This window comes from Suncus etruscus, chromosome 7, assembly GCF_024139225.1.
Source record: "Suncus etruscus isolate mSunEtr1 chromosome 7, mSunEtr1.pri.cur, whole genome shotgun sequence".
Lineage (NCBI taxonomy): Eukaryota > Metazoa > Chordata > Mammalia > Eulipotyphla > Soricidae > Suncus > Suncus etruscus.
This window is the reverse complement of record NC_064854.1, coordinates 97,581,980-97,595,950: the sequence shown is the minus strand read 5'-3', so window position 1 is coordinate 97,595,950 and position 13,971 is coordinate 97,581,980. Positions and strand designations below refer to the sequence as shown.

At 44.1% G+C, this 13,971-nt stretch overlaps 1 protein-coding gene across 1 annotated transcript in view; it reads right to left on the bottom strand.

The window, feature by feature from the left end:
* Positions 1–1,152: 1,152 nt before the first annotated feature.
* ALKBH5 (alkB homolog 5, RNA demethylase) overlaps positions 1,153–13,971 on the bottom strand; it is a 30,479-nt gene continuing 17,660 nt past the window's right edge. Inside the window, exons 2-4 of the mRNA XM_049776918.1 lie at positions 7,706–7,786; positions 2,346–2,501; positions 1,153–1,733 (exon numbers count right to left, since the gene is read on the bottom strand). Of these exons, the coding sequence (XP_049632875.1) occupies positions 1,556–1,733; positions 2,346–2,501; positions 7,706–7,786 (415 nt within the window). The 3' untranslated portion in view covers positions 1,153–1,555. The remainder of the gene's footprint in view (positions 1,734–2,345; positions 2,502–7,705; positions 7,787–13,971) is intronic.

The window sequence follows — 13,971 nt, the reverse complement described above, 5'->3', positions numbered from 1 at the left end:
TTAAGAGATTAGTAAAGAATCAACAGTAATCCCTGCTTTATGACAGTATCAGACAACTGTTTCAAAATATATTAGATTTGGTTTTTATTGTAGAGCACACATATCAGGGCAAAGTGCTGCACACACAACTACAAATCATTTTTGGGAAAAAAGCTGTAAAAAAAATAAAATTGCAACTGCTTTAGTTTTGCAGTCCCAACTTGAGGAATCCACGCTGGCAAAAAGAGTTCTGCCCCCTGAGAAGGGCTTCTTGATGGTGGCTGCCCCAGAGTTCTGCAGCCTCAGGCCTGGGCCTCTGTAAGACAAGGTCCCCTGGCACGATGGCAGCCTGGGGACTGGGAGGGCCTCTGTTCTCAGCAGGCCTGCGTCTTGACCCTGGCTGACAAGGAGACATTCCTAGAATGAATCTAGATCAGCAAAACCTTGCAGTCTTTGAGGATCTGAATAGGTGGAAACTGCCAAAAAATTTTACCTATTTTTTCCCTTTATTTTTAAAGCCCCCTCCCCAGCTCCCACACCCCTGAGGTGGAGGAGACTCCTACCCAATCTGCAGGCCTGAGCTCTGGCCTTAGATGCATGCTGCAGGCAAACAGAGAGAGTGGGTGCCATCCTGAGGGGGGGAGGGACAAGGGAGGATGACACAAGGCCCAGCGAATGTAGGAGAAAGGAAAGGAAAAGGAAAAAGCCAGGAGACCAAAAGAAAAAAAATTAAACTCAAAATAAAATAAAAATCCTACCACACACCACAACAATTTTTCTTATCCCAAATGTTAGACTTAGGACACAGTCCCTGTAGCTAGAAACAATTCCTAAAACTGGCCCAACGTGGCAAGTCTAACTGATCCATACAATTCCATGCCTGTGCTTGAAAGACCAACCCAGCAAAGACACAAGTCAGAACTATTGTAGCCAGCCCCTCAGCATGGAAAGAGTAGGGCAGTGGGTGTGGCAAAGCCCAGGGCTCAGCAATAGTTCTGGGGCTGGCATTGTTTATGATCTTGCCTACTCATCCTTAAGACTACTGCAGGAAGAAAGTGTCTCTCTGAGCTCTGGGGGCCTAGAGAGCAGGTAGGAGGTGGGAAAGCAGGCCTCTGATGAGCCTACAAGGCCCAAGAAACCGCAATCCAATGCAGACATCATTCATTGCAGGGGTAAGAGACTGAACTTCCTTTATAACACCAAGAGATTTACATTTAAAGCAAAACAAGAAATTGCTTAACTAAAACATTTTGTTGCTTTTAAATAAACCCAACCTGGCACAGCCCACTCGAGGATGACTGTCCCCACACATCTACTGGCCACTCCAGCACGAGCTTCTGTCCCCTATAGATGCCAATAGCTTTTCCATTCAGGAGAAAAACCAAGAATACGAGGACCAGGTCCCAACCAATCTGTTCTTCGGCCTTAACAGGCAATAAACCAAGGAAAAAATATATATAAGGATAAAAATAAAATTAACAAAAACAAAAAAAAAATCTAGAAACAAAATCCTCAAAACAAAAGGAGGGGCAGCTAAGTGAGGAAAACCAGAGTTCCCAGGAGGGTACAACAGGCCTCAGTGCCTTCGCATCTTCACCTTTCGGGTAGGGCTGCCAGCTGCCTCTGAGCAGTCCTCACCAGACTCATAAGACTTGCGCCAGTAGTTCTCAGAGCTGAAGCTACCCCTCCGCCGATGTGTGGGCAGCAGTACTGAACGTCGGTTCTCTTCTTTGTCCATCTCCAGAATTCGAGGCCTACAAGGAAAGGAAGGATGGGAGAGTTACTCAAGAGAGGCAGGATAAGGCCCTGATATCCTACCACTACACTGAGACTGATCCTTATTGGTGGATGGCTCACTTTAGCTTGATGTTTCTTTGAGACCATTTTCCTCATTATCCTATGGGATCTGCCTGAGTTTGGTGTCCCAAGATACCAATAAAGGCAGCTAATGTTTAGAAATCTTCCCCAAACCTACTGAAATGGGTCCTTGGTCCACTATCTTCCAGCTTGGGAGCTGTCCATCTAACACCAAAGTATAATCCATAGGAGTTTTTCTTCTGGGGAGGACTCAATTAAGAAATGTCATGAAAAGGCCATAAATCATTCTCACTTGTCAAGAATTTCAGCCTGATGCTGGGAGCAGTTGCTCAAGTAGGACTACTACCAGCATAGAGAATCAGACAAAAACTCTGGAAAGGTGAGCAATGCCAGACTTTTTTTTTTTTTTTTTTTGCCTTTCCCTCTACTGCCTTCCTACTAATGCCAGACTCTTATGTCACCTACTATAGACTTCCTCACTCATGTTCACCCTGCAACCAGACATGACTAGCTTTGTTGGCTTTCATTTAAAGTCCCAAGCTGAGTACCTGTGAGCAGCATCAGGGTCTGCCTTGCGATGGGATCGTTTGGGTTTCAGAGCAGGGTCCCGATTGTTTCCTGATAGGCGATCTGAAGGATAGCTGGGTGGTAACGCAGAGCTGCTCAGGGACTTTGTTTCCAACCGGGGTGCATCTAATCTTGTCCTGTATATGAAAAATGTGTAAGGTTGGCAATACCTCTAGTGTGAATGTGGGCCCATTAAGACCAATTTTTACACTGGCCAGGCCAAGGGAACACAGAAGCCTCTGCTCTTTTTCAGTTTCTCCAGGTTCAACTAGGAATTGATCTTGTTAATTACTGTAAGACCCTTCTTTAAATTCAGTTTTAGGGATAGGCAACAGGAATATTTATGCTTGAAAACTTATGACAACAGAGATCTGCTGCCCCTGAAAAGATTCCAGGGCTCTCCCTAAACATTAGGTAGTAGCCCTACCTCGTTTGTAAGATCATCAGAAACATCTACTACACCTGTTGAAGATCTGAGGGTCCCACTGGTGGGCACCAAATTAGTATTATACTTTCTAAGAAAACCTAAGTAGAAAGATTTCTCTAGCTCAGGCCTATAGAAAGGAGGGGGGAGGGGAGAAACCCGAATAAATGCTATTCTATTTTCTCACACAGGGACACAAAAGCTGTGGAATATTATGCTTAAATAAATTCTCAAACACTTAAATAAAAAAAAATCATCAATTCAAGGTGTCGCAGGCAGCATTCATTTGTGCTGCATTTCTTTTTTGTTTTTGGGTCACACCTGGTGACACTCAGGGGTTACACCTGGCTATAAGCTCAGAAATGGCTCCTGGCTCAGGAGACCATATAGAACACCCAGAATCGAACCCAGGTACGTCCTGGGTCAACCCCATGCAAGGTAAAACGCCCTACTCCTCTGCTATTGCTCTGGCCCCTTGTGATGCTTTCTTAGGCAAAAAGGGATGGCAAAAAGGAGTTTAAAGGTCATAGAGAGAAAAAGTATTTGCATGTGGCTGATCCCTATTGGAATCCTCAGTACCATCTACGGAGGGAGAGGCCCCTGAGCCAAAAGCAGCCCAGAGCACACAGCTGGGTGTGGCCCAAAAAACAAAAAGAGGAAAGTTTAAGAAATCCTAATTTAACCAAAGGAGTAATAAATATGAATGACTCTGGAGCTTCTTTCAGTTCTGAACGCTAAGGTGGAAACCGCTAAAGTGTTTGTTGTTGTTATTTTAAGGCCCCTGAGAGCTAATCTTGTTTCTGTCCTTGTAGCAGTGCTCAGGGGACCATGTGATGCCCTGTATTGAGGATAGGGCCCTCACAAGCAAAGTATGGGCTCCGTCTGTCTATTGAGCTATCTCCCACTCAGAAATGGTTCCTGGCAGGCTCGGGGGATCATAAGGGATACAGGGATTCGAACCACCGTCCTTTTGCATGCAAGACAAATGCCTTACCTCCATGCTGTCTCTCCGGCCCCAAGGCTACAATTCTTTAAAGAAAAAAAAGTGGTGATGGAACACTCATTTTTTTTCTAGATCTCATAATTGCGCTGTACTGAGAAGACCAGGTAACTGAGATCAGACCAAATGAGACAAACACTGCTGAAGTTATGAGGGTCTGTACCATTATGGAAGGAATTTATTTTGGGGGGCGGAGTACACTCAACAGCACTTATGGGTTACTCCTGGTTCTGTCTACACTCAGAAATTGCTCCTGGCAGGTTTGGGAAACTATATGGGTTGCCAGGGATTGAACCCAGGTGGCCCATGAGAAAGGCAAATGCCCTAACCGCTATGCTATGACTTTGGCCTCTTTACAGAGGAAAGTTCTTACTCCATAATCATATAGCTAAGCTAACAGAAAGGTCCCTAAGAAGTGAACATGTTCAAGCAAGAAAATACTTGAAGGCTGAGAAAGCCCAGTGACAGATGGCAAGAACAGCAGAGCCACTAAAAAAATCTATGCTTCAGTATGGTCCACATATCCTAGGGCAGGCAAACACCAACACATCTGCCAGGTAGGCACAGCTTCCACACATCACACTGTAGAATGATCCAACACTTACTGTACTAATTATCCAAATGGACTGCCTAGGCATCTAAGGGCAGTGGTGGTGACTCCTCACCAAGGTTTAGTACTACTAGAAGGGTGGGGAGACTAGAGACTGGTCCTTCTTTACCACAGAGGCCTAAAGTAAAGAATGTGTATTGTTTTCTTCCACATATAGTATCATCTCTGCTACCTTCTGGGGGAAATTCATCAGAAAGAGAATAATTTAAAAAGCAAACAAGGGACTGGACAGATAGCATCGAGGTAGGGTGTTTGCTTTGCATGCAGGATGGTTCAAATCCTGGCATCCCATATGATCCCAAGCCTGCCAAGGGCGATTTCTGAACTCATCGCCAGGACTAATCACTGAGCATCAACGGGTGCGGCCCAAAAACAAAGAGAGAAACACTTCTGTAAATCAGAATTTTAAACTGTAACCATACCTGATAGAAATGTGGCCACATACATCCTGATTACACACACCCCCCATACACACACACATTCACAACACACCTTCTCTTAAAGTTGTTACCCCTCCACTAGAGTATCTGGAGATAGCTCAAAGGGCTGACTGGAGTGCATGCTTTGCATAAGGGAACACTGAGGACAACCAGGTGTAGCTACCAACTACCACCCCTTAAAAAACATTCTTATCAAAGGCAGCCAGTACAGCCTCCAAAGCCTTCCCCCAAGAATGAAAATATTCTTCCCAATCAGTACTCTATTTGCACAGCAAAAGCGAAAAACTTTGTATATGAATCATAGCAGATTAGTTTCCTAAAGTCATAGGTAAATGACACACCAGAAAAGGGTCAGGTACAAGTGATCACAAGACAGCACCAGGAAACCCAGATTCAAGTTCTCACTCACCCATTATTGGCTATGATCCTGTAACAATTTTAACACTAAAGTACATGCCAAAGATTCCACTTCTGAGAGGTCTCTCAAGTGCACCCCAGCCTCCAATCGTAAGAAACAATGATGCCACATACATGAACACTAAGTACCACCAGTATTCCAAGGAACCACATTCTATTCAACTAGAAAGCATTCTACTAACTCCATGAGTTCTTTCATTCAGACTCAAGATTTCAGACAGAGTCTCTATCCGTAACCACTAAGATCCCTTGGCTCAAATGGTCAAATAAACATTTAATTTAGCAACCTTTATTCAATCACTCACATATAAATGCTTCATCCACTATGCATATGCTCCAGGGTCTTCCATCCCATTTTTGACTGACCCTGAGCTACAACAGTCCCTAGCACTCAGCAGTTTGTGAAGTCTACCTGATCCTGAGAGAAGACAGCACTGTGAGGAAAGGGTAAGGTACGAAACCCGTATTTCACCATTTGCATGTAATCTCATCCAAAGACAGAGTCAGCCAAGCATACACCAATGTTGCCACCCACATCTCCAGGTGTCTGGAGTGTCTGGCCCAAAATACTGGTTTTCTTTTTTGGGTTTTGGGCCACACCTGGCAGCACTCAGGGGTTACTCCTGGCTCTGTGCTCAGAAATCACCCCTGGAAGGCATGGGGGACCTTATGGGATGCCGGGATTCGAACCACCGTCCTTCTGCATGCAAGACAAATGCCTTGCCTCCATGCTATCTCTCTGGCCCCTTTCCCTTTTCTTTATGGGTTTATTGAACACACCTGGTGATGGTGCTCAAGGGCTACTTCTGGCTGTTCAATCAGGGGTTATTCATGGTGGTGCTCTAGGGACTATACAGGGATCTGATGTGCTATCTCTTTGCCCCCCCCCTTTTTTAAAAAACAAAACAAAACAAAAAAACACGTTTTTGGCTACATCCAGCAGTGCTCAGAGTTTATTCCTCTTGGTGCTCAGGAGATTTTATCGTATGTCAGGGATTAAACCATGTGAGCCTTGTGCAAAGACACACTAATGACCCTTAAAATCTAAGCATCTTTTTTTTTTGTTTTGGGGCCATACATGATACCAACTTTAAAGTAAAAACTCTGGCTTCTCTCCTCTCCCTCCCTCCCTCTCTCTTCCTCCCTTCCTCTCTCCCCCCCCCCCCCACTCTCTCTGTCTGTCTTTGTGCTCTCTAGAGATCACTCCTAGTGAACTTGGAGGATGATATGGGATGCCAGGCTGGTCACATGCAAGCTAAGTGGCCTACCTGCTGTAAGGGGCTACTCTGGCCCCAAAAGTACAAAAATCTGGGGCTGAAGAGAATACAAAGCCCCTGTACTATCTCTCCAGCTCACAAGCACAAACATTTTTACTGCAGGCTGCAAAATCTATAAATAATCTATAAATATAAATATAAATCTAGATCCTTGATTTGATCTAGGTGCTGTGTGCACCCCTGATGGTTTCCATGTACCATCTTTGGTCAAAGCACTACAAAAGTGAATTTAAATATCACCAGGAGTGACTCAGGTTGCCTAAGCACTGCTATGAGGACCCAAAAGAAATGAATTTTTCTTTCTTTTGGGGGCATATTTGGAAATGCTGGAACAGGAATAAGTACTTCCAATTCATTGTTCAGGTTACTCCTGGTGTTGCTCTGGGTCATGCAAAGTATGCACTTCAGCCTTTCAAGCCTCCTCCCTGATCTCAATACAGTATTTAAAAAAAATTAATTCCTGGTTCAGAGAGATAACAGTGGTAGGCATTTGCCTTGCATGCAGCCGACCCGGGATGAAACTGGGTTCAATTCCCAGCATCCCATATGGTCCCCTGAACCTGTCAGGAGTAATTTCTGATTGCAGAGTCAGGAATAACTCTTGAGTGCCACCAGATGTGGCCCCCTTCCCTCCAAAATTAACTTTCATAAAGAGGAGACCAGAAGCAGGATTATTCTCTCATCAAGAGATTGGGGCCAAAAAATATCACAAATGATAGGGTGCTTGCCTTGCATGTGGCTGACCTGGATTCAATCACTAGCAGTCCATATGGTCTCTTGAGCACCACTAGTGATCCCTTGGCATAGCCAGGTATGGCTTAAAACCAAATCAAATAAAAAATTATCAAGAGTCCATGTGATAAGAACCAAAAAGATGAGGATAAGTGAAAAAAGTCTGGTGAAGAGTGTTTTCTAGTTTTATTTCAACTGTACTCATTAACACTGAATGCATGAGCAAAATTTACTTAGCCCTAAAATCCCTATAGCTATAGAACATAGAGAATAAAAAGGCAAAACAGCTTTAATCCTTACAAAATTCAAATTAAAAAGAAATCTTGCAATCTATTCCCTTATAACTTCAAACTGCCATGCCATTGATACAGAGAAGTCAAATTCTCAGGGATGCAGACCTAATTTCTCTGGATAGGCCTCCAGATACAACAGAGCACTTACTTCCTGAGGATGATGACCGCTCTGCGTTCCTTGATGTCCTGAGGACGTATGCAGTGAGTGATTTCATCAGCAGCATATCCACTGAAAATAAACAAAGAACAAGTAAGCATGGGAGAAGATAGGCATCCAAAATCCCTGAGGTTAATAAAGAGACAGAACTATGGTTCAGGTCTTATGGACATTCTTTTCTCTATTATGTGAAAGGTTCAAGAATCTACAGGGGTTGGTGAGGGCAGGGGAGATGTCAGAGAGATAGAACAGTGAGTAAGGAAGGCATTTGCCCTGCATGAGGCTCCAGGTTTGAATATTTACATCCCCATAGTTTCCCAAGATCACTAGGTGTAATTCCTGAACACAGAGGCAGGATAAGTGCTGAGCATTGCTGGGTACACAAAAAACCAAGTATCTATATCTTTATTTACTTTGGAGATAGCATACTTGTATCTTTCCATTCCTTTCTCCCACCCTTCAGCCTGCATAGGAAGCTGAGACCCGACACTGATAGTGCTGAGTCATCAGAGAGAAATAAAAATAAAATGTTCAGTAAGATAATTATGTCTACCTGAAAGGAAAAAGAGCTTGCAAAAACCTTATTTGTGAAAGATCCAAATTTCTAAAGACTAGCTGTATTTGAAATACTTTATTTATTTATTTGATTTTGGAACCACACGTGACGGCCATCAGGAGTTAATGCTGGCTCTGCGCTCAGAAATCGCTCCTGACAGTCTTAGGGGACCATATGGGATGCCAGGGATCAAACCTGGGTCAGTCCCAAGTCAGCCAACGCCCTGCCCACTGTACTATCGCTCTGGCCCCTATTTGGGATATTTTAAGAATTACCATCACACCCAAATATCTATTTCCAGCAAGTTAAATGATTTTTAAAAATAGCACACAATGGGAGATGACCGTCCTCTTCACAGCTAAAATCTTTCCAATCTAAAATTCTAGAAGAAAAGTGTAACTTCTGGGATCAGAGCAATAGTACAGTGGATAAGGTGCTTGCGTTATACATAGCCAACCTAGGATTTCCAGCACCCCAAGTGGTTCCTAAACCCCCCCCCCCAGGAATATTTCTGAGCACAGAACCAGGAGTAATGCCCTGAGCACCAGCTAGATGTGGCCCCAAACAAAAGAAAAAGAAAGTTTAACTCCTAAGGCCCTACTCACATGCCCTGCCTGTATTCAAGGAATCCAAAAGAAACCCTTAACCCAAATTCTTTCACTGAGCTAAGAAATTCTCCAGTCAAAAACACTTAGCCACAAAGCTTAGAAAAAGTAGCAATTTCTAAGCTTTCTCCTCCAGCTCAGAATTTCCAGCAAATCTTTCTCCTATCTCTGGGGATAGGACTATGCTTATGGCTATGCTCCTGGCTGGCTGTTTATACTCAGGGACCCAGGTGTGCCAGAAACTAAACCTGGCTTGGCTGCCTGCAAGGCAAGTACAGTACCTTAACCATCATTACTCTGGCCCAGTCCTATCTAGTTTCTTAAACTAAGGGTCATAACCTACATATGGTAACATAACATTTTGGGGGGAGGGCACACCCAGAGGTACTCAAGAGTTACTTCTGGCTATGCACTTAGAAATCACTCCTGGCATACGGAGAGATAGAGAGATAGCACAGCGGTGTTTGCCTTGCAAGCAGCCGATCCAGGACCAAAGGTGGTTGGTTCGAATCCCGGTGTCCCATAAGGTCCCCCATGCCTGCCAGGAGCTATTTCTGAGCAGACAGCCAGGAGTAACCCCTGAGCACCGCCGGGTATGGCCCAAAAATCAAAAAAAAAAAAAAAGAGAGAAATCACTCCTGGCATGTGGCCTCACTGACAGCACAGAGATAAGGCATTTCCTTGCACGTGGCCAACTCAGGACAGACGTGGGTTCAATCCCAAGCATCTCATATGATCCTGAGTCTGCCAGGAGAGATTTCTCAGCACAGAGCCAGGAGTAATCCCTGGGCAACACTGGGTGGGGCCCCCAAAAAACAAACAAACAAAAAAATTGCTCCCTGCACTCAGGGATCAAACTCCAGTAAGCTATGTACAAGGCAAATGTGCTGAGCTATGGCTCTGGCCCTGGATAACGTAACTCTTTTTAAATCTTCTTAAATAAATTTCTTTAAAGTATATTATTAATGAACTGTGGGGATAGAGGTGAGTCTCTACTATGTCCTACATGAGAATACAGAAAAATAAAACTATGTAATCTAATCTGTAATGTGTAGTTGAATATTACATATTAAATATGTAATTTAATCTCTGAAAAACAAAAAATATATTATTAATGGGGCCGGAGGAGTCGGAGAGATAGCATGGAGGTAAGGTGTTTGCCTTGCATGCAGAAGGATGGTGGTTCGAATCCCGGCATCCCATATGGTCCCCTAAGCATGCCAGGAGCGATTTCTGAGTATAGAGAACTGGGAGTAACCCCTGAGCGCTGCTGGGTGTGACCCAAAAACAAAAAAAGAAAAATAAATACAAAAATTAATGGGGCCTGAGGGATAGCACAATAGGGCATTTGCCTTTCACGAGGCCGATCTGAGACAGACCTGGGTTCTATTCCTGACATCCTGGCATCCTAATATGGTCCCCAGAGCCTGCCAGGAACAATAACCCCTGAGCACCGCCGGGTGTGGCCAAAAACAAACCAACAAACAAAAATAATAAAGTATATTATTAGTGAGTTTTTGCATAACAACTATATATGTGAATACATACACCACACCCACACACCAGCTACATAAGCATTTTGCTAGGGAAAAAAAGCAAGGAGTCAGTCACAAGTAGAAAAATGTAAGCCCTGCTCTCAAGAGTGACTGCTGGGCCCGGAGAGATAGCACAGCACAGCGGCGTTTGCCTTGAAAGCAGCCGATCCAAGACCAAAGGTGGTTGGTTCGAATTCCGGTGTCCCATATGGTCCCCCGTGCCTGCCAGGAGCTATTTCTGAGCAGACAGCCAGGTGTAACCCCTGAGCACTGCCGGGTGTGGCCCAAAAACCAAATAAATAAATAAATAAATAAATAAATAAATAAATAAATAAAGAGTGACTGCTAATTAGCTCCTCTGTAAACAACAAAATTTGGGGGTGGGGTCATAACAGTAATGCTGAGGGCGGTATTGAACCAAAGTCATATAAGGCAAAGCATACAAGGCAAGCCCCTTAACTTAATTCTATACTGTTTCTCTGGTACTCTAAGCATATACCTTTGAATACTACAGTAAGACTACAGGTCTGGAATGGACTACATAAAATGGTCAGGCTGATTTGAGGCTACAAACAGTAAATAAGAATTAAAAAAAAAAAAGACTGCATCATCGGGGCTGGAGAGATAGCATGGAGGTAAAGCGTTTGCCTTTCATGCAAGAGGTCATCGGTTCGAATCCCAGCGTCCCATATGGTCCCCTGTGCCTGCCAGGAGCAATTTCTGAGCATGGAGCCAGGAGTAACCCCTGAGCACTGCCGGGTGTGACCCAAAAACCACAAAAAAAAAAAAAAAAGACTGCATCAAAGATAGTCTAAAGATTAAGGGTCTTGACTTGCATGACATTGCCAACCCCAGTTTGATCTGTGGCACTACATGGTCCTGAACGTGGCCAGGAGTGACCCCTGAACACAAAGCCAGGAGTAACTCTTGAAAACAGTAGGATGGAGCTCAACTCACTGCAATAATAATTTAAAATAAAAAGGGCCAAAGCACAGCGGGTAGGGCGTTTGCCTTGTATGTGCTGATCCCCGTTCTTCACTGCCATCTTATATGGTCTCCCGAGCCTGCCAGGAGCTATTTCTGATCACAGAGCCATAAGTAATCCAGGAGTGCCTCTGGGAGTGGCCCAAGAAACAAACAAAAAAGTCTAGTCCAGAGAGATAGCTCATCAGGCCAGCATGCATGCTAACATTTAGGAGGCCCAGATTTGATTGCCTACCACCACATAATTCTCTGACCACCACTGGAAACACTATTCAAGTACTTGTAGGGGTGATCCCCAAAATATTTTTTTAAGTAATGATATCAAGACAGTACAGTGGTTAAAGTGTGGTTAAGCAAGTGGCTAACCTTAGTCCAACCCCCAATACCACATGGTCCCCTGAGCATCACAGAATTAATCCTAGTTCTGTGCTTAGTCACCCCTGGCGGTGCTGAGGGACCATTTGAACCATGGCTGATCGAAAGGAAGCACCTTAATCACTGTATTAACTTAAGTACACCCCCCACTTTTTTCATTTATTTATTTATTTATTTAGGTTTTGGAGCCACACCCAGTGGCGCTCAAGGTTTACTCCTGGCTCTGTACACAGAAATCTCCCCTGGTAGGTGGGATGCTAGGAATCAAGCCCAGGTCCATCCCGGGTGGCCATGTGCAAGGCAAACAGCCCTGCCACTGTGCTATCTCGATCTGGCCCCCACCACCACCACCTTTTTAATAGTGCCAAGGATCAAACCCTGACCTCACACACCCATTAATTCTAAAATATATTTCTAGCTGTACCAAAGTGCTTTTTTTCTCCTAGCACTAAATATTAAATCTGGCCCTGATAAAAGTACAAGGCACATACTCTATCATTGAGCCACATCCCTGACCCATTAAAATTTTCTTCCTTTCCTCCTTTTGTTTTTTAGGTCAGTCAGTTGTGCTTAGGGCTTATTTCTTGCTCTGTGTTCAGGGATCACTCTTCACTATGCTCCAGAACTGCATACTCTGCAAGGGATCAAACAAGGGTTGATGGGGCCAGAGCAATAGCACAGTGGTAAGGCATTTGCCTTACCAGGCCCAGATTTGAATCCTGGCACCCCATATGGTCTTTGAGCCTGCCAGGAGTGATTTTGAGTGCAGAGCCAGGAGTAACTCTTGATGGCCACCGGGTATGACCGAAAAAACAAAAAACAAAACAAAAAACAAACAAACAAAAAAAAAAACAAGGGCTGATTGTGTATAAGGTAAGTGATTTATCCCATACTATCTCTCCAGCCTCCACCAAGGGAAGACCACTAGGTATATAGCTAAGGCAGCATACAGGCTACTACCAGACAACCTTACATATGATTTACAACTATTAATAGGGTTTGAATTACCTATAGGTACTACTAAAGGCTCTGATTTCCCATCTCTAATAAGGAACTGTTTTTCTTAATGTAGTTCTGAAATAAATCCAGACATTTGTCAAGTCTTACATGCAGCCATCCCTAAATAGGCCCTAGAATGAATAAGTCATGCTAGGTCCTATAATAGAGTCCAGACCTCAAAATTACAGGTGAGAAGGTATGTTCACAATGCCTGCATAGATCCACAAAAATGACAAGAGTCAGAAAAATAGTACAGTGAGCAGGGCATACAGCCAATCACCATTCGATCCCTGGTACCCCATGCAATTGCCTGAATCCTGTCTTGAGTGATCCCTGAGCACTGTTAGGAATAAGCCCTTGAGAATAGCCAGATGTATCCCCGAAACAAAAATGATGTTAGCATTGGCCAACGCGAAAGCACAGCAGTAGGGCATTTGCCTTGCATGTGGCCGACCCAGGACAGACCCAAGTTCAATCCCCTGCATCCCATATGGTCCCCCAAGCCTGCCAGGAGCGATAGAGCCAGAAGTAACCAAGCACTGCCTTCCATAGTAATGGTCTTCCAGAACTTTGTGTCAGCTATATAGTATACTGATCCATCTACAAATTATCAGGCTCAGAAGGGATAATAAGGGGCCAGAGTGATACACAGCAGTTGGGTGTTTGCCTGACCTGGGATGAACCTGGGTTCAATTCCTGGCATCCCATAAGGTCCCGAGCCTGCCAGGAGTGATTTCTGAGCACAAAGCCAGGAATAACAACTCCTGAGCGCCGCTGGGTGTGACTCAAAAAAAAAAAAAAAAAAAAAAAAAGAAAAAGAAAAAGCGGGGGGAATAATGAGGCCTAAAGTTCTGACCAAAGCAACTATTCTGGCAAAACTGGAAGAGAGGACCCGGAGAGATAGTAGTGGGTAGCATTTGCCTGTATGCACCATAACTAATTTTAGTCCCCAGCACCCCATATGGTTGGTTCCCTGAGCACTGCCAGATGTAACCCAAAATCCAAAACCAACAAAAACTTTCAAGAGATACCTCATAAAAATATTACTGCTAAAAAACAAACAAACAAACAAAAAAACCTACTTTGTGTGTGTGAAGGGAGGGGGAGATGCTGAAGTGAGAGACAGAAGTTAAGGGAGTGGAAACCCACTAGAATATACCATAGAAGACAAAACAGCAACTACCAACTCCAGGGGAAAAAGAA